We start from the raw sequence: 21,321 nt of genomic DNA, 5'->3' as shown, positions 1-21,321 counted from the left end.
TTTCCCCAAGATTTCAAATCTCACTCCCGGTAATTGGAATCATCACTGAACTTGGCAGTAATTGTCAGCGAAGGACTTCTTTCAGGTTTCGGAGTTGTCAAGGACCTGATTTTCAAGGTATGGTACATCATAATATGCAAAATATTTGTTTTGGAAAGCCCAGAGAGCCACTTTGGTGAAGGTAACATAATTAAATCATGACATTGCTAAGCTTTTCCCATGATAAACTCTTCACAGAAACACAGATTAGCCAAAATACGTTGAGTGCAACAAGAGCAACTGCCAATATGAAAATCTGCAACCCACGGATGAAAACAATTAATTATGAAATATGAATGAAGAAAATGCCACTTCTCCAAGAGAGACTGAGCTTACAGGCAAATTACTGCTCAGCCAGAGCAACTCCAGTGCTTGCCAACAATTATTAACTGGAACTAATTCAACCCCAGGTGATTTGAAGGCAGAGTTGCAGAACAAGTAGATAAAATTTTCTTTTGGAAGAAATTAATGAGTCTTTAAACTTCAAAAACCCATTCGAGAACTCCAAAAGGAACCAGCTGTTTAACAGTTCACCTTAAAGAAATGAATAGCCATAACAAACTTTCAGCGGTTACTCTTAAATCTTCAACAACGGAACAGTCTTGATCATATATTTGCCATTACAAGTTTTCAAACATTATGTTATCTGATCTTCACCATCATTTTGCAAGGTAGATAAGGCCATTTTATCAACAAGGAAATTAAGGTTCAGAGAGGCTCAGTGACTTATACAAGGTCACATACCCACAATCAGTGGAGTTTGGCAAATACATGGACAAAGATTAATTAGCATCATTTGTTAGAAAAATTAAGAAATAAACCAGCCCAGTGGGCGACTAAAGAAAAAGACCAAGGAGTGGGAAGGGAGGAGAGCTCTCTGAATGTTTTGGCAGTAGAAACAGCTCAGCAGAAATAAATCAGACAGGGACCCACCTGATGTGCAATCTGGACAGCACTGTCCCTTCACCACCTGGGCTAGCGTGGCCACTGGACATGGAGGACAAGAGGGTTCGTAGCACGTTACCTGAGCTGCCCGGCACTCACACACCTTACAAGGGCCATCCTGCCACTTCTCCCCATCCTACAGGAAACAGAAAGAATGATGTTATCAGGGTGGAGTCAGAGGATGGTTTGCTGGTGGAGACTGTCCATAGGGACAAAGGGAAGGCTCGTGATCAACATCATGCCTCACTCAACTGAAGTAGGACAGGAAGAGAAGAGTCCTACATTCAGAAGGATAGTAGTTCTCTTTCTTTGTTTTTTGTTTCTCTGTTCAGGGACGAACTTTCAGCACATGGAGGTTTCCAGGCCAGGGGTTGAATCGGAGCTGTAGCTGCCGGCCTACACCACAGCCGCAGCAACACGGGATCCGAGCTATGTCGTGACCTACACCACAGTTCATGGCAATGCTGGATCCTTAACCCACTGAGAGAGGCCAGGGATCAAACCCACATTCTCATGGATACTAGCTGAGTTCTTAACCCACTGACCCACAACAGGAATTCCTCCTGCTTTGTTTATAATTGGTTTATTTTAATGTAGAACCCAGGCAGAAATATAAACCGTGAAAGGGTTCTAGGGCATTTGCAGAAAAAGGAAGAAGCATATAACACTTGTTTCTCAACCCATCTCACCAAAAAACACCAGAAGGGATGACTAGGTACTTAGTGATTAGCAGATACATTAAATACAATCTTTATAATACCAGTAGGAAGCTGGTTAAAACCCTGAATTTCCCTGTTGTTACATAAAAGTAACAGTAGGGCCACTGCATTCTTAAAATGACAGCCTTTCCATGCCCACTTTTAGTGGGGTTTGGGTGTGCCATTTTAGAAGGTTTTGGGTCTTCTCACACTAAATACTCTTTTCAGCCAAGCAAATTATGGTCATAGCATTAGTACTTTGACAGAGTTCAAAGTGAATTATAGTCATTCCTTTTTGTTCACAGTCCTACTTACCCTGGAGATTAAAAAGAGACAAAGGTTCCTACCAGAATGTTGGGGGAGATGAAGGAGGTAAATCAGAAAGGAATAAAGAATATATTTTAAAATAAAGCTTCGATAAAGTGCTTATTAAATCAACTGATGTTACACATTCCAAACAATCAACGGACACTGCAGAGCAGCAGTAAATGGCAATGTTAGGAAAAGAAGGAATATTATCTTGAGAAAGTAGAAAGGTTTCTTCCCTTTCAAGGTAGACTTGGGTTCCTGGTCCCCTTATTCTATAATCTCGAAAACTGTGAGCGTGCTCCTGTGCACAAACATGCCTAAACTTTCCCTTAACAAGAAACCACACAACGCTGTCATGCAAACAACCTAGAGACTGAATGCTCCCCAGACCCTAAAAGCTCTCTCTTCAATTCTACATGAAATTAGCTGACTGTTAAACCGAGTTTTCTAGGCCAGAGAAAAATCGGAAGAAGAAAATCATCCTAAGAAAAAGAAAGAGAAAAAAGAAAAGGAAAGGACCCGGTGTAGGGGCTTAGAGTTGGAGAAGTGTTAATCATCGCTGTGGGGGAAAAATAAGCTAAAGAGAGGAGGACAAGCTCAACGAATAAAAGTCTTTGTGATCATTACGATTCTTAAGCCCAGACCACAGTGCCGTCGTACTACGGCGTTTTATCCAGATCATTGCTTAAAATAATTTTATACGTATCTATATACAAGCTTAAAATCTATCCTTACCGGAATATGTTTAACATTACTCGCATTTGAAGACATCTAGGAAAAAAGAGAAACGTATTTACTATTATACTGCGAACAACACCATTAGGCTGATATATTCACTTTTTCGGGAGGAAATATCCATTTTTCCCCAAGTGACATGCAACTTGATTCACTGGTTATGAATAGAAACAAAATGTATCTATATCAAAACCAAGAAAAGCATACCAATATAAGGTGACGACAACGTGCATAGGAAATATTTTTGAATTCTTATTCTCGCTTTGTGCTGGAGTATTTGGCTTCAATTCCCTTCAATACGAAGGACTCTGCAGTCAGGAGACTTCAGTTTGTAAGAGCAAATTCTTGAAATGTATGTGGTCCTGGAGCATCATGGGGATTTGTACTTACTTAAAACAACTTTGGGAATGGCATAGGCACACTGAGGTCTATGGAATGACTGGTCAATGGGGACCTGCTATATAGCACAGGGAACTCTACCCGATATTCTGTGATTATGTGGGAAAAGAATCTGAAAGACAATGGATGTATGTACATGTATAACGGAATCACTTTTTTGTACAGCAGAAACTATCACAACATCGTACATCAACTATACTTCAATAAAACTTTTAAAAATGAAAAAAAAAAACTTGTTTTCCTTTAATTCCTCTGGGCTTTATTTACTTCCAAAAATGGACAGGAATACCGAAACTTTCCTTGAAAAAGATACAAGCACCAATATGTTCATTGCAGCACTCTTCGCAAGAGCCAAGACATGGAAACAACCTAAATGTCCACTGACAGATGAATGGATTAAGAAGATGTGGTATACATACACAATGGAATACTACTCAGCCATAAAAAGAACAAAATAATGCCATTTGCAGCAGCAGGGATGGAACTAGAGACTCTCATACTAAGTGAAAGAGAAAGAGAAAGACAGGAGTTCCCGTTGTGGTGCAGTGGTTAATGAATCCGACTAGGAACCATGAGGTTGCAGGTTCGGCCCCTGCCCTTGCTCAGTGGGTTAAGGATCTGGCATTGCCGTGAGCTGTGGTGTAGGTTGCAGACGCGGCTCGGATCCCGCGTTGCTGTGGCTCTGGTGTAGGCTGGTGGCTGCAGCTCCGATTCAACCCCTAGCCTGGGAACCTCCATATGCTGTGGGGGTGGCCCCAGAAAAGTCAAAAAAAAAAAAAAAAGGAAAGAAAGAAAGAAAGAGAAAGAGAAATACAATATGGTATCACTTATATCTGGAATCTAACATAACGGCACAAATGAATCTTTCCACAGAAAAGAAACTCATGGACTTGGAGAACAGACTTGTGGTTGCCAAGTGGTATGGAGAGAGAGTGGGATGCACTGGGAATCTGGGGTTAATAGATGCAAACCATTGCATTTGGAGGGGATAAGCAATGAGATCCTGCTATATATAGCACAGGGAACTATGTCTGGTCACTTATGATGAAGTATGATAATGTGAGAAAAAGAATGTGTGTGTGTGTGTGTGTGTGTGTGTGTGTGTGTGTGAGTGACTGGGTCATATTGTCATACAGTAGAAAATTGACAGAATACCGTAAACCAATTATAATGGAAAAATAAAAATGAGAAAAACTATTGTGATTGAGAAAACACAAATTCAATAAATACAGGGAACTTCTCTAAATTCTTAGGGAACAAGGATGACTAAATTGTGAATTACAAATATGAAACAAACAATGCCATCCATCATCATCATAAGATTTTTAAGCTTTCTCATATGCCAGGTTCTGTTCTAAGTTCTTTTAAAAAAAAAAAAGTTTTATTTATTTGCTTTTGGCTGCCCGGGGTCACAGAATGCGCCAAAGCAGGGGTTTTGAACTTAGAACCTGCATGTTAACCCTACACAATTCTACCTCCCCAGCTTATACAAAACACTGGCAGGTTGACAGATGCAAATTATTCAACTCGCAAAGAAAAAGTGCTAGGAATCAGTTCACAAATCAAAATAGCTAATCCTAATTCTTATAATCCCATTCTGACTGGTCAATGAAGCAGCTGTATTTACAATCAACTGGCATACTTCTAAGAACACCATTTATCAACATTCCAAGAACCCCATATGGAAAATACGGGCTACATCAACAGAGCAAATTTGAAGAGATTAAGAAAAATATTTTTTCCTTAGGGTACATAATAAAAAAGCTACAGACTTAGGGAGAAATGAAACCTTAGCTAATAGAGTTTTGCTCTACATCCAATCCATCAAAATCTTTTCAGTTCTACCTGCAAAATAAATCTAGAGCCTGACTGCTTCATATAACCTCTTCCCTAGACCAAGCTACCACCACCATCTTCCTCTGGACTATTGCAAAAACCTTCTAACTGGACCACCTACTTCCAGTCTCTCCCACTCCCTTCACTGGCCCATGTTGCAGCCAAAGTGGTCCTTGGACGAGTAAGCCCCATCAGAGCACTTCTCTGCTCAAAACTGCCCAGCAGCATCCATCTGCGTTAGGGTAAAACCAAAGTCTAGGCTACTCCTAGACCTCATTTCATTTCCCCCCCCGCCCCCAACCCCATTCCCCTGGCTCCAGCCAAACTCACTCCCTCGCTGTTTCTTGGACATGCCAAGAACACTTCGACTTCACTGCTCTTGTGTGCTGATCCCTCTTCCTGGTTTATTCACTCCCAAGACATCCTTGGCTCCTTCCTTCACTTGCTTCGGGCTTTGCCCGAATTTCTCTTCATGAGAGGACTTTCCTAATCATCGGATGTTAAAGAACACCTCTCTCCCCTCAGCTGCTATCCTCCACTGCTTTATTCAGTACCTGTCGTCCCCTGACACACACATGTGCTTGTTGTCTGTGTCCCCACACTAGAAGGGAAGCCCCATGAGAGCAGGGACTCTGCCCACCGCGTCCACTTCTGTATCTCTAATACCTGGCGCATAGTAAGGGTGCAACCATGTTTGTTGAACACATGAGTGGGTACAAGAAATGAAAAGGTTAATGCCCCTCATTAAATTAATCTTGAATGATTAACTGCTGTTCGTCTTTGGTTATTAGTCTAATACTCACCAATCCCGGCTTTTCTTCATATACACAATAACCATTCCTTGAAATGCATTCAGGACAGCATTTCCCATCTAAGTGAATTAAGTCTTCACCCTGTAGAAGTAAAGGGTTGCAGAGGCACATATCGAATTAACATCTTAGGCAGCAGTGCTAAAATTGCAAAGCAACTGAATGCCCTGACTGGAATGAAAAGCCTTAAACCACCCCCTCTTCTTTAGTAGTCCATGTCCTCTGAGCTATCTTCCTAGGGAAAGCCTCGTCAGGCCAGCTCACCCCTTCCTCCACATGCTTCTCCTTCCCAGTTCTGGTGATACTTGTGTACGATCTCTACCCACAACCAGGAACTCACTTGAAGAAGAAAAATGGCCCAAGATTAATATCAGGGTCTTGGAAAGTTAGGAGTTTCAGAAAAGGATCGGACAACCTTTAATACACAAGGCTTGAGCTTGTGATTTGGTTTCATTAACAGTGCTCAAATAGAACCAACATTTTTCCTTGAATACGAAATCAGACACATCCCTCTATGCACAGATGAAGTTTCAGGCATAAATTAAACAGCAAAAAACTAATTTCTATTCAGTATTCTGAAACTGTTTTCCAACTCACATAATCACTATTTAAAAAATTATAAGACGAAGGAATGAATTGTCACACTAGTAAGGTGTAAATGTTAAACTTTGAAAATCTTATCGTTTTAACTTCCCAACGTCAATCATTTCAAAATATTATTTTTATTACAAAATAATAAATGCTTATTATAAAAATTAAATAATTCTGAATTCTATAACTTATAAAACATAATTCCACTGTAGTCCTACCTCTCAGGGAATCTGCTGTTAAAAATACAACCTCTATTTACATTTTTTCATATGCATATACTAACATCTAATATCTACAGGCTAAAGAGTACTCTTTAAAGCACTTTCCAGGGTTCCCATGTGGCTGCTCAGGAATACTCAGGAGTCTGACTAGTATCCATGAGGATGCAGGTTTGATTGCTGGCCTCGCTCAGGGGGTTAAGAATGCGGTGTTGCCGTGAAGTGTGGTGTTGGCCAGCGGCTACAGCTCCTATTCAACCCCTAGCCTGGGAACCTCCATATGCCACAGGTGTGGCCTTAAAAAGATAAAATTTTTAAAAAATTAAAATTAAATAAAGCACTTGCCACTTTCTAAAGATATATCTACTTTCTAAAAAATGTTATTTACATGAAGACATTAATTTGCAATCTATATCACATTTGAAGTGCAAAAACCATGTTAGGTAAAAATTGAATAACATAAAATTGCATAAACCAAATAATCACAATGATATTTTATGCTTCAAAGTGCTGTGCACTAAAGAAATATGTAAAATTAAAGCTCTGGTTGTCTCTAGATCGTAGCTTTATGGCTGGATTGTAAAGGCTCTTTGCCACTTCTGTTGTCTTCAATTTTCTGAAATGATTATGTACTATTTAATGAAGGAAAATGTAACTTTTAAGAGAAACACAGAAAGATATGAATGATTATAACTTTCTATATCTAAAAAGTTATTTCAAAAAAGAGGGAGTTAGAGCACTGCCCCTCAAAATTTCAATGGACAATGGAGAGCAGTGGGGGCTCTGGGGAGCAGACATATTTACATATAAATTGTTTTGCAGAAATGTGACAAATCAGCTGATAGTGAAGGCATAACCCACAAATACAGTGAAATCTGCTTTCAAAGCATATAAAGGGGCTTACAAATGTGTAATTTAAGTCACTTAAAACAATGTTTTGGAACAAGACAGAGTATGTGTACTTCTATTAAAGACAAAATACATGAGGAAGCCTTGAGTGCCTGCTGTAACACATGCAGACAACCCTGAAAATGGAGTCTGTGTCGCCCCGATAAGGAAAAGAAGGTGGCTTTTCTGAGTCTTCAAATGTTACTGTATATAACAGCAAGTCCTGCTCCCAGGAACAAGGATGCAGTTTTGGTGAGGTAGGAAGTTCTAAATAGATTTGCTATTTATAGAAGTCTGGAGGCCCCAGACTGCATCAGTTCACTGCAGTGGGGAGCTTGCACCAATTAGCATTTGTCTTTTGCTTTGAGAGAAATTGCTTTGTGAAACAAAACTAACTCTTCTTTCTAAGAGGATGCTGCTGCACTGGCCAGATGGAATCTGCTAACTCCACCCCACTGAGTCACACCAACATCCATCCAACCAGATGAAAGACTGTGATGCCACAAGCTGCCCACTGGAAAGGGACTGTCCCTACCCTGGAGGAAGGAAAGGCACCTCACATTTATGGCGTGACTCCCCTCTTCCATGCACTTTGCTGTAAGCTTTTATGCCCCTGCCATTTTATCCCTCATATATGAATGTGAGGTCCTTTAGAGAAAAAAAAAAAAAAAGTAAACTGACTTCTTCATCTGAATTCATGCTCAATGATAATACTAAATATAGAAAGATGGAAATCATTATATTGTGCTTATTGTTGACTTATTTATGTTTCTGTGACTAGGGATTTGGTTTTATAGATCAAAGGCAAGGGTCATGCCATTTTCTCCTTTTTTAACAAAGAAAAACTGATGATTTCAATGCTCTTCACAACACAGTTCTTGATAACCAATGTGATAATTACTACAACCATGCAGCTGCACAATTTTGCCTCTTTTACTAGAGGTTTACTTTTTGGCACATTTGTGGATGTACATACACTTAGACTTATTCCACCCTTGGTATGCAAGATCAGAAATCAAATGACCTTGATATGTTATAGAAAAGGCAGAAAGTGGGATAGAATGAATGAAAATACTAGCAGGGTACTTTTACTGCTCCCCTCGGCAGATGTAGCATTTTCTCCAGGTGCTCCTAATGCATTTAATTCATATTAATTCATAATCATTGGTGCCACTGCATATTATAATTCCTATTTATGTATGTGACTTCCCCCACAGCCTAGGCACTCTTGAGATTAGAATATGTCTTATTCATCTTTGTATCTCCAAGCTAAGCAGAAGTTAGGAAATTGGTATCCCAGGCTTTCACAAGGTCATTAGCCAGAGCTATTTAGAAAAGTATGGCCCAGGAGGAAGGTTAAGGGATATTTTTGCAAGATTCAATTTTGGTTAAAATTTTACTTCTGGTTGTGTTTAGAACCCAGTGCATTAAACAAAATATGGGTACATGGACGTCATCTGGAAGAAAGTAATTTAGCCAACTAAAGATCTGGAGAAATAGCCTGAAGGCATTAGTACTTCCCAATGCATTGATGAGAAGATGGGGTGTTGTGCAGAAGGCTGAGGCCCTCTCCACCTGCTTCAGCTGCTGCACCCCATTTCCCCAAGACCAGAGGAGAGGACTGGCTCACACTACATGGGCAGGTGCCATGGAGGATGGGTAGTCCTTGGAAATGCAGTCACACTGGGGATAGTAGGTCAAATTATTTTCTATGAGTGTGACTGTTCAGACCTAACTGAGAATAGGTGGCTAAAGGACCCGCCCTAACAGGATCAAGTCTCACAGATTTTCCATAAACTCTGAGATATTATACAAATTAAAACCTTGGAAATAACCCAGCATCCTATGGGCACACTGCCGAGGCCAGGCATCCCAGCCTCAGCCCGAGAGACAGGGAGACAGAAAAGGGCCCTGACTAGGGTTTTCTCATCTTCATCCAACCATTCTGGTTTCCCCTGACAGAAAGAAAGAACAGAAATGAAAAGGCATGGAAAAGGAAACAGATCTGCAAAAAGCAAGACCCTCTTTACCTAAATGTGTCTCGGCTCTGCTAAGACACGGAAGCGGACGGTGACATGAAAAAGAGCCCTGTCACTGCCAACCCTGTTTGAAGGGCTGCTCCTCCTCAGGAGCAGTATTAAGAGGGACTGAGATGTGGGGGAGAAGAACTAGAAAGAAAGATGCCTTCACAGACACCCAGTGCTTCAGATCCTCAGACGAGCCTCCCTCATCTACTCAAGTTCACAACCCCGAGGGAAATGGTGGGGCGGATGGGAGCGGCCAGGGAGAAGGAGACAGCTTTACAAGCAATTTGTTTTGCAGTGGGTCAAAAATGAGTTCAAAGGAAAGAAAAAAAAAAGAAGCAATTTCCCCACATTATACATCTACAGTCCAAACAGAGGCCACTTTGTTAGATGATTCTAGAAATTCTGCAGACAGAGATCAACAGAGTTAATTATTTATGAGGTCTCCCTCCCTGCCTCCTTAAAACAAAAATGCAAACCATTTCATTTTCTTTCTGGATTCACAGGAGCAGCCTCTAGGTGCTGGCTCTCCTTTCTGCCAAACGCTGCCAGTGGGGCCAGTGACAGAAGCCGGGCCACTGCAGCACCTGCGGACTCTGCTTCACAACCATGCGAGTGGGGCTGGCCACCAGCAATGAGGTCCAGCTGTGCTGACTGATAGGCTCATGTCCCAGGTCAGGCCTTTCCCTTCCCCGTTTCCAGCTCAGTGCTTCCAATCTGAGCAGATGCACTGAGAGCAAAAAGCTCCGAGGGGCTGTTCCAAGCAGGCTGGACAAAGGTGACATTCACTTCACACCACAGAACCTTCGTGCAGAAGCCGCCTTGGAAGTGAGCATTCAACCTGGTTGTCCCCTCTGCTGCTGAGAGGGAAGGGCGGGTGGAGGGTCCACTGATCCCACTGGAGCGACCACTGATCCTGCTGGAGGGAGGATTACAGTCCAAATGGACATGCCTTCACTTCTTACCTGGCCACACTCCACTTTGGCACACTCTCCAGTCTGGCAGGTCACTTGCCCACGGTCACACGTGCAGAACTCACAGGCGGAGCCCTTCCACATTTCATCCTGGTACCGCATGAGCCCACCGTGCGAGCAGCTTCCAGTGGGAGACACACAGTCCTCACAGCATTGCCCGTGGCGCTGAGCCCTTCTTTGACCCTGAGGACAGGGAGAGAATGGCGGGGAAGGGCAGTGGTCAGGAGGGTGCGAACACATCCCAGCCAACGGGGCCAAGGGACATAAAACCCCAGCTCTGTGCCAGTTTCTTCCACCACCTAAGCCAGCGGCGGTAGGTTCCTCTCCACCTCAACCTCCTTCCTGGGAAGCAGGTATTTCCTATCTCTATCTAATATTCCGAGCATCATAAAACTTTAGATTCCCTCCAAGGAAACACTAAGGCTAGGAAATGCGTTTCTTAAGTGACCGCGAATAAAGCGTTGAAAAGCAAGCTACACACTCTGAGTACCTTCTCGCATCTTAATGGAGGGCAGGCCTGCTTGTGGCACCTGACCTCCCCCTGGTCACAGATACACGTGGTGCAGGCGTTTTCACTCCACTGCTCGCCATGCTGAGTAAAGAACGGGGAGAAAGAGTGGAAAATCAAATGTCGCATACGTCAGAGAGAAACACAAGCACAGAAGTACAGTTTTTAACTGAGCCACATTGAATGTACTCCGGAGAAACAGTATCATTTAAGCATCAAGAGTCTCTAAGAAAAAAAAGCCAATAAATATCCAGAGAGAACTTTGGGTTTGTCTTCATTCCACTATATTCATTCCACAGATGACTTGAGGGCCTGCTCTCTGCCAGGCACAGAGAGGCCCTGGAACATGGAAATTAATAGGGAGACCCTGTTCGCAGCTAATCAAGGTGGTTCTTCCGCTCTTCTTCTTGGCTGGGAGACCCGGCTCTCAGGGCCGCGATCGCACTTCCCCAGCTTCCCTGCAGGCAGCGTACAGACTCGGTCCCAGTCCTAACCTAGGGGACCTCAGGGAAGTGTGCCAGAGAAGCGGAGGTGGAAGGAAGACTCCGCCCCCATAAAAGAAGAGCCCAGCCCTTTCTTCCACCAGGCCTTAGCAATGATGGGGTGAGGGTGAGCTCCTGAAGCTGTGGAGGCCATACTGGGATATGCCACGACAAGGCCAAAAGCAAATGCCAGCTTGCTGAGGATGGCAGGGTGGAAAGATCAAAAGACAATACCACCAAGATCTGGACTGATCAACCCTGCGACCGCCCCGTGTCTAGGCTTCTTGTTATCTGAGATGGTGAATGTTCATTTTAGCCACTTTTAGAGGAGCATTTGTTACTTGCTGCCACAAGAGATATAGAGCCCATCTCTTCCAGGAGAAGTTAACCTAGCACATAGGTACTAGCATAGATCTAGGACATACAAAAATCCTTTCCCCATCAGTTACTTTCATGTAGACTTCAAGGGACCTATCTAAGAATCTGCATCACCATGCCGTTAAGACTTCAGTTCTAAATCCTCTACTGAGAGTTGAAAATCCCAATTTCTGTTTGGTTTTCCTTAGAATGACTGGCAAGCAAGGGAAGTAGTTGGATTTATTTTTTATATATTCTTCGCTTCTCTGGGCTCAGGTGGGCACTCCCAAGACAGAACATGAATTCATTCATTCACGGAAATTGCTGAGTTCACTTTTATTTGGTGCCTACTATGTGTTGGGTAGTTATCTAGGCTGTCCCAACAGTCCTTTTAAGTTTGCAGGCTCCACCACCACCAGCTTCTGGCCCCCTGCTCTCTCTCACCTCTCACCCCCCTGCCCTACCCCACCGGAAGGCAGGGAGACTCTGTCTCTGGATATCAGAGCATAAAATCCAACCAAAGTCAACAGACATTTCCAGAGCCACCAACCTAAGTGTAAGCTGATAGTAACCAACCATAGTCCTTTTCCCCTTCAAGATGTGTGAACATTAAGTTCGCCAAGGTTCATGAACCAGGTTCTGCTTGCCAGCACATTCTTTTATATTTCTAATCCCCTCCGATTTAATTTTTTCACAAAGGCTTTACATGAAGAGAAGAAAAAAGCCGTTTATGTACTGAGTTACTAATCCTGGCAGAGTCAGACAAGGGTTGGGGAGGTGTGGTGGTTAGAAGGGCAGAGAGCGATGTGGGGGAACGGGTGTCAAAACCCCTACTTGGGCAGATCAAAGCTTACCTCGTGTACTTGGCTGGCTGTGGAGCAGGATCGCGAAGAGCACTGCGGGCAACATTTTCCAGGGACTCGGACTAGGGTTTCATCCTTAACACCCCCGAAAAGGCAAACCATCAAAAGGCGATATTAATAAAATCCACAGGACTAGGAAAATTTCACTCCCAGCCAACTCAGTCATGTGCCTCAAGCATCCACAAATAGCAACTTCCTCTCGTTTAGCATTTCTGAGTCACTTGGTACTTTGATAAGAAAGAGCACTTCTCAGGGCCCTTAAAATGTCTGCACATTCCTCGAGTCCCATCCACTTCTAAGAAGGAACAAAAGCACAACTGATAACCATAATGACAGTAATTCCAGTTGGCCAGGTACGGTTTCAAGTGCTTTACATGACCCTGTGAAACAGATGTCCTTATCCTGCCTTTACAAAAGAGAAAAGTAAAGACCAGAGAGGTTGTGTGACTCACCTAAGGTCACAGAGCTGACTTGGTAATAGTAAATGGTTGGCAGAGAGACTTCAGAGCACCAACCATTTCAACACTTAAGAACATTTACACTCCTGCTGAATTACTGCTAATCTCAAAGTGAAGGTACCCCTCCACTGACATACTATTTCACTATTCTTTTGCATCTTTATGTGAACCCATACTTTTATATATATACATTAGGGAGGTTTAACATGAAAAAAAAAAAATCTATCATGCCCCTATGATATCTAGGACTAAGTGAGTAAAATGTGGGTGACAAACACTAAATGCCTGAAGAACTTCCTATTGCCACACTCCTACATTCTCAACTCTGCCACCTCCACCCCTGGAATATCAGACCCTTTGTCTCTGCTGCCCAAGAAGAATTTTCATGGCATTAGTCTCCTCATTAATGCCAAGGCGTCAGCTTCTTACTTTGACTTATTACACTAGCCTTTTGAATGGCAGGAAGGTAGACAAATTAAAAGCAGGAGAAAAAGGATTAGAATAAACCAATTCCATGGATAAAATGTGGTAGATCTTATACAAACATAGCTCCTGAACAGTTATCTGCACTTTCTCTTTCAAAAAGCAGAAAATGAGATTGTGTTATCATTGTTGCCATAGAATTCACTCTGCAAGAAAAAAGAAGGCAGTGTACTCGGGGGTGTGTTTTAGTGTCTGGGTCAAATAAGCTTACTTTTTCATGGAAAATTCCAGTAATACCACAGTAGTTTTTTTTAACCCAATTATATATGATCAGAAAGATTACTGCATTACTATCTAATAGGGATTTATTTCATACACCTAAATCACTGGAATTAAAATAACAACGGTTTTCTCTGCTTTAGGTTCCTTTATTTCTTTATAATTCTATAAAAAAATATTATGACCATTGGTATTTAATACTAGAGTATGTGAAAATTAGACATGCATTGAAGTTGTTGAGCATTCCTTGACCTCAGAACTCTTCAGTTTAACGAAATTTCAGTGAGGAAGTAAAACATTATCTGATGTCATGCTCACTATTCAATAACTTTACTGAAGTGAACAATGAACTTGCACACTGTCAAGTAAACAGAGGACACATGTCATGATCATAGATCTTGAATACAAATATAGAGCCAGTGTCAATCTATCTTAACCAAGATGGACTAAACCCAAGTACAGAGTCAACCCAAGTGGCAGAGTCAACTGGAAAGTGTCGGGGAAGGGTAATTATTTATTCAGAGGTTAGTACAAGGCTATCAAGCTCTACAATTCTTATTGGAAATGCCCAGTTACATATTTTATTGACAGAATCTTTCTTCATAAATAGAGACCAACAAAAACAGAAAGGAGAAGCATTTAAAGAGAAAGTATCCTGGGATATGAGAAAACTTCATAATTGAGAGCTGAGATCCCCCTGGGCTGGTACTCTATAAGCAGAACAACTGGAGAGGCAGGTAAGAAGATGAGTAGCAAAGTGGATCAGAGAAACAAGAAAGACTTTTTAGCTGAACACTTTCACTGCTATCATACGCCTGAATTCTATCACTCTGGTCTTCATGGATTTTCCCTTCTAAACCTATAGACTATCCAGGGACCAGCATACTATGTACTGATGACCAAATCCAGCCCACCACCAATTTCCATAAACGTTTATGGCAACACGGCCACATCTATTCATGCTCATATTGTCTCCGCATGTTTTGTGCTATGATGGCAGAGCTGAGCAGATGTTCCAACTACATGGCACACAAAGTTGAATGTGATCACTATCTGACTCTTAACTGAAGAAGTTTACCGACCCCAGGTCTAATGTGGTACCCTCAGTAATCACAGGAGTTTGGTACAAAAAAGATATGATTAGTATCATTATCATTTTGGGTAGGACCACAAGGATACACAGTTGACCCTTGAATAATGTAGGGGTTATGGGGGCCAACCCAATCAGAGTATAAGTTATAGTCAGCCCTCCGTATCTGTGGTTCTACATCCTTGGATTCAACCATGGCTGTATGGCATAGTACTGCAGTTCTTGCCATTGAAAACAATCCACATATAAGCAGACTCATTTGGTTCGAACTTTGTTGTTCAAGGGTCAAATTTATTTAATTATGGTTTTCCATATTCCTTAAATAAAAATACTCACGACAAAGTTTAGAGTGTATTATGGCTAATGGCTCCTGACAAAATATGATACCTCCTCTATGATACTTCTGAAGATACAAAAATAAGACATAATTTCTACCACCATAAAGTAGAACGGCAAACCTCTTGCCATTGCCAAGGGGAAGTCCCCCTGACCATAAGACATTCTGTGGGAGTTCCCGTCGTGGCACAGAGGAAAGGAATCTGTCTAGGAAACATGAGGTTGCAGGTTCAATCCCTGGCCTTGCTCAGTGGTTTGAGGATCCGGTGGTGTAGGTCACAGAAGAAGCTCAGATCCTGCGTTGCTGTGACTGTGGTGTAAGCTGGCAGCCATAGCTCTGATTTGATCCCTAGCCTGGGAACCTCTATATGCCACAGGTGTGACCCTAAAAAGACAAAAAAAAAAAAAAAAAAAAAAGACATTCTGTGGCCTTTCTTTGCTTTGTGAACCTAAATTGAACTAAGAACCATGATTTCTTCTCATCTCTCTGCCTTCCTGTATCAAATGCAACATGGATTTGTCTCTACAATGTGCGGGGCTGCTGTCTGAAGTGGCCAGAATGCCATCCTGGCCTTTCACCTCCCTCAATATCTTTCTTCCTACCTCTCATCAGAGCCCGTAATGTAAAAAAAGTGGGGGGAGGAGAGAAACAAACAAAAAGAGTGGGAAGCACGTGGCTGGGGTGGGGTAGGTAGAAGAAAAGCACTGGGGAAGAGGATGCCTCAAGTGTAAAGCAGTCACTGAGAGACATGGAAAGAAGCCTCGCAGCAGTGCAAACTGGGGGCCACAGTTTTTTGTTTCTTGAATCCAAAATGTAAGAGAGTTGGGCAGTGGTGATAGGAAAAGATCTGATCTCAATACAGTTGAGTTATACTAAACAAAATCCAGCCAGACCCTTGTTCAGGGAAACAGGCACATTTCTTAGCACCTGGCAATGGATCCAAGGAGGGGAATTAGCCAAGGGCAAGCTGCTTACCCCTGTAGCCTTCAATCAGTGGGTATGGACAGATTTCTCTTGATTGAGATTGAGCAAGTAGAAAGGAAGGAACTGGGTGGAAAAACCCAAGCAAGCAAAAGTAAGGGCACTCTGAAGATTCACAGAAAGAGCAGCTCTCTGAACACTATGTATTGCAGGGTCTGAAAAAAAAAAACTTAAAGCCATTTTGCAACTTAATAAGATAGAAGACAGCGTCTTTGTTAAATAGAAGCAAGAAGCAATAAAGAAAGAAAAAGCATTGGGATTGAAAAAAAATAGATAAACCAATGATGGGAGAAATAAGGAAGAATTAAAAGAAAATTAAAGCAAAATCATTAAATTAAAATCAATACTGGAGGTAGTACATACAAACTCAAGAAGCCCTCTCCATAATGCAGAGGAAAGACACAAAGTAAAAAATGATGAGAGAGAACCTGATCAATAATGAGGGGGAATTCAGGGGAGCAATCTAAGAGTCATAGCTATTTCTGGAGAAATGAGATTAATTGGAACAGACATGGCAGGTCAAGGCCATAACTAAAGAAAACATTTCAAAAACTGGAATACAGACTGAAAGGGCTTCACAACATTCTAGGCAAAATATGTGAAAAGACACCTCACTTAGAAATATCTGGGGAAAGTGTTTCAATTATAAAGATAAACAAACATCTTGCAAGAATGCAACAGAGTAAATTAGCTGAATATAACAGAATAGAAAGCAGACAAATCTCCATGGCACTAAATTCCAGAATTCAATGGAAGGGAGTCTATAGTTGATATGGAAGAGATTATTATCTCCTTAAATTTTAGACCCCTACAAATGATCTTTCTTGAAGGTAGGCAAAAAGAAAATTGTTTTTAAACACCCAGGGGCTCAAAAGACATCAATTTTCTATCTTTTTTGAAAAAAAATCCAAATATATAGTTCAATTGACTTAGATTAATCAATATTGGGAATGAGAAAACTGTAGAATTAAAGAAAAATTGGTGATAACAGCATCAGAAAGAACTCTCATCAGACAGATCATTTTCATAAGCTTACAAAAATGCTGATGGGTTAGGGTAGGGCTCTGTTCACAAGGACAAAAGCAGAAAGGAAGCAATTTTATTCTGAATTTACATCACCCACTAAGGAAACAACCCCTTAATTGAACCTAGGAATTTCTCCTTTTGTCACAGATGATCACCACCTCCTAAAATCAGATTGTGACTGTGCAAACAAATATATCCACATTTGCCTACCAAAACCTTGGAATAAATTACAAAAAAAATTCTATTGTGATCTTTCTGGGTGGTAGAAATATGGATGATCATTTTCTTTTCTGCTTTTCCCAAACGCTCCTTAATGAATACAGACTCCTTTTACAATTAAAGAAACACTTTATATTAAAAAAAGATCAAATTTTTCTAGAGCTAAACACCTGGAAATACATTTTTTCCAATGAACTTGTGCTTTTTAAAGACAATGAGTTAATGCAAATAAAATGCTTGCAAACATGCTCGGTGATGTTGGCAACTATTGTTTTTGTGGTTATTACTATACATAAATGATATGTAACTCAGCATTTGGGGAGGCGATAGAGCGTAATGGTTAAAAATGTGAGTCAGGTGTGGTCTGCTAAGGTTGTGATGTAGAACTGCCTAGTTAGAAGCACTGGCACTTCCCAACATTGGTACCTTGGGCAAATTATTTAAACTCTGTATCTCAATTTTATCTCCTATAACATGGGATAATAATATAGCTCCTACTTTATAGGGTTGTCATAAGAATTAAAAAGCTCTTCAAATTAATAAACGCTCAAAATGTGGTGATGGTATTGGTTAGATGGTAGTGGTAATTCCAACAAAGGTACTACTTCTATAGCACCTCTTCATGTCACCAGAATAGCCAATATTTCATAGTGACATTAAATCTAGGAAAATGGTTTAAATAGTCTGACAGTTGGGTCTTTTTTATTTTTTTATTTTTTTTATTATTATTATTTTTTTTTTGTCTTTTTTGCTATTTCTTTGGGCTGCTCTCGCGGCATATGGAGGTTCCCAGGCTAGGGGTCGAATCAGAGCTGCAGCCCCTGGCCTACGCCAGAGCCACAGCAACGCGGGATCCGAGCCACGTCTGCAACCTACACCACAGCTCACGGCAACGCTGGATCGTTAACCCACTGAGCAAGGGCAGGGATCGAACCCGCAACCTCATGGTTCCTAGTTGGATTCGTTAACCACTGCACCACGACGGGAACTCCCGGGTCCTTTTTAATGTCAAGGCAAAACTATAGACTTGATACAAGAGTGATTAAAATCAATCTATTTCTAAGACTTCCGAATGCTTGCATATCAATTAGCTCTAAAGTATGGTACCAAATTTCACCTTTTTAAATTAATCCATGCAAACTGTAAGGGAGTACTGTTTGAAGCAAGAATTCATATTTAATGTTTATAAAAATTATAACCAGTACTTTCAATTATTCCAATCAAACCCTGTACTTGCAGCCCATGGTTCAGTTTTTAAATACTTAAAATAGAAGGTTCACAATGGTGTGTTTACTCCATCCCTTCTCTCACCTCCCTTATTGTAATTGTGGCAAACTGCTTAAATACCCTTCTTACACAAGGGGACTAAACCCTGGAATGTGTACATCAAAATGCCCAACACGAATGTAAATTGGTACAACCACTATGGAATACAGTATGGAGGTACCTCAGAAAATGAAATATAGAACTATCATATAACCCCACAGTCCCACTCTTGAGCATATATCCAGACAAAACTTTCCCTGAAAAAGATACATGCACCTGTATGTTCACTGCAGCACTCTTCACAAGAGCAAAGACATGGAAACAACCTAAATGTCCACTGACAGATGAATGGATTAAGAAGATGTGGTATACATACACAATGGAATACTACTCAGCCATAAAAAGAACAAAATAATGCCATTTGCAGCAACAGGGATGGAACTAGAGAATCTCATACTAAGTGAAGTAAGTCAGAAAGAGAAAGACAAATATAATATGGTACCGCTTATATCTGGAATCTAATATAACAGCACAAATGAACCTTTCCACAGGAAAGAAACTCATGGACTTGGAGAACAGACTTGTGGTTGCCAAGGTGGAGGAGGAGGGAGTGAGATGGACTAGGAGTCTGGGGTTAACAGATGCAAACTTTTGCATTTGTAGTGGATAAGCAAGAAGATCCTGCTGTATAGCCCAGGGGACTATTTTTAGTCACTTGTGATGGACCATGATGGAGGATAATATGAGAAAAAGAATGTATATGTGTGTGAGAAAGAGAAAGAGAGAGAGAGATTGGGTCACTTTGCCACTTTGCTGTACAGTAGAAAATTGACCGAACCCTGTAAGCCAACTATAATGGAAAAAATAAAAACCATTAAAAAAAAAATGTCCAACACCACTACATCCTCTGAATGTAAGATATTATGCAATTCTGCCAAGAAGCTCATTTGTAATCTGAAAGCTAGGATGACTCGGTGATGAATTGACTCATCGCTGACATGAGTGCAGTAGTTGCTGTAGTGTGGGTACTACAATCCAGTCCTCCAATTAGATACATTTTCCCTTGATTTGGCATTTAGCATTTCTTGTCTAATGGCCTTTTGTCTGCCTTTAAAAATATTGCCCAATTGTCACAATATGCCATGTTATTGATTTTGTTTTATTTGACACAAAGTACTGCTCTGTATCAACTGAATGCTGGCTTCCAGCTTTTCCTTAGATCAAAAATGAGCTATTTTTCAACTGGAGGCAAACTCCTTTCATGGTTATCTGTCAACTGCCAAGGAACATCCATAGGAGCTACTGGAAGAATAAAAAAAAACAAAACTATAAAATACCATGTGTACCAAATTTATTTGCAATTGATTTTCTCTTCTAAATTTGTATGTAGAGCCTAATGTTTTGAAAAATCAGATCAGCTTTAAATGAAGAACAAGATCTCATATTTTAAACCTCCTCAGAGAAAATCCATTGATAATTTGAATCACCATCTTCTAAGAATTAAATAATGTATGTCTGGATAACTAGGTTCAGAAACATATATATGTCATTAAAAAGCAGACTATACCTATGCACTGAAAAACAACAACAATCCTGATCATCTAAGTGAGTTTTCCAGATGTTTAGCTTAACATTTTTGGAACATCTGCAACTAGAGTTGGCGGCTTCTTGGCGCTTACCCTCAAGGCTCACTTTCATTACATAACAATTAGCCTAAATGGCAGATGAGACCTATCTGCAGCTTCTAAGGGTAAAAGATGCGTCTCAGGGGTGGTCTCCAAAAGGATAAGGGAAATAAAACAGCCTTTGCTTCTTGTTCCAGGACTTCCGAGGCCTGCCTGACATAATCTCAGAAGAGACTCCAAGTTCTACACAGTGAAGTTAACAGTCTGTGAAGGATCCATCTGAGGCTGTCTTCCTTACCTGCTTACAAAACAGAGGCTGGCAGTGAGCGGTGAAGCACTGGGCGACCCCATTTCTACACACACACTTGGCACATCGACTCAAAGGCCAGTCCTCCCCATCCTGAAACACACGGCCTTCATAGGAACAGGGTTCTGAAAGGTCAGAGCAATGAGGATTACTGGGGGCACTGCACTTGCTGATCCCAGGCTGATGGCATGGCTGATGCCGGCCAGCACGGCACAGAGGCCCTGTGCAGGGGGCGCAGTGCCAACAAGGGGGCCTCCACTTAGGAGTAACGCTCTGTAGTCACTGTATAGAGTTCTTAATACCTTTCCCTCTGAAGTTGGGTGCGATAAGGTAGCCCAGGCTAGGGGTTTGCAGCCTTGGCTCTTGCCTGGTCCTACCTCCTGCTGCCTCCTTGACTTCCTGGGTTCCCCGGAGCATGAGTCCAAATCTGTGCCCAGTGGATGCTTCCACCCTTCACCCATAGTGGGGAGCTGGGTGCAGTGCCATAGGCACCTAGGAGCAGGGTAGGGCCTGGGGGCCTGGGGTGCCTGTGGAGGCCTCACCCACCCAGCAAACATTCCCACACCTGAGGGAGTGTGACACTAACAGCAAACGTAAAACGTGACAGGTTGAGAAAGACCAGGAAATAAAAGCTT

The 21,321-nt window shown here is 41.6% G+C and overlaps 1 protein-coding gene across 3 annotated transcripts in view; it reads right to left on the bottom strand.

The window, feature by feature from the left end:
• FRAS1 (Fraser extracellular matrix complex subunit 1) overlaps positions 1-21,321 on the bottom strand; it is a 453,363-nt gene that overhangs the window by 229,106 nt on the left and 202,936 nt on the right. For all 3 annotated transcript variants that reach the window (XM_013978814.3, XM_084972579.1, XM_021100604.2), the window contains exons 6-12: positions 20,678-20,811; positions 12,667-12,750; positions 10,956-11,057; positions 10,457-10,648; positions 5,765-5,854; positions 2,727-2,762; positions 973-1,120 (exon numbers count right to left, since the gene is read on the bottom strand). In XM_013978814.3, the coding sequence (XP_013834268.3) occupies positions 973-1,120; positions 2,727-2,762; positions 5,765-5,854; positions 10,457-10,648; positions 10,956-11,057; positions 12,667-12,750; positions 20,678-20,811 (786 nt within the window). The remainder of the gene's footprint in view (positions 1-972; positions 1,121-2,726; positions 2,763-5,764; positions 5,855-10,456; positions 10,649-10,955; positions 11,058-12,666; positions 12,751-20,677; positions 20,812-21,321) is intronic.

This window comes from Sus scrofa, chromosome 8 (assembly GCF_054392235.1).
Source record: "Sus scrofa isolate SSC_HxYL_T2T_F1_AM1 chromosome 8, Sscrofa_HxYL_maternal_Yorkshire_Landrace_v2.0, whole genome shotgun sequence".
NCBI classification, from domain to species: domain Eukaryota; kingdom Metazoa; phylum Chordata; class Mammalia; order Artiodactyla; family Suidae; genus Sus; species Sus scrofa.
The sequence above is the reverse complement of the archived record's forward strand: the minus strand, read 5'-3'. Positions and strand labels throughout refer to the sequence as shown.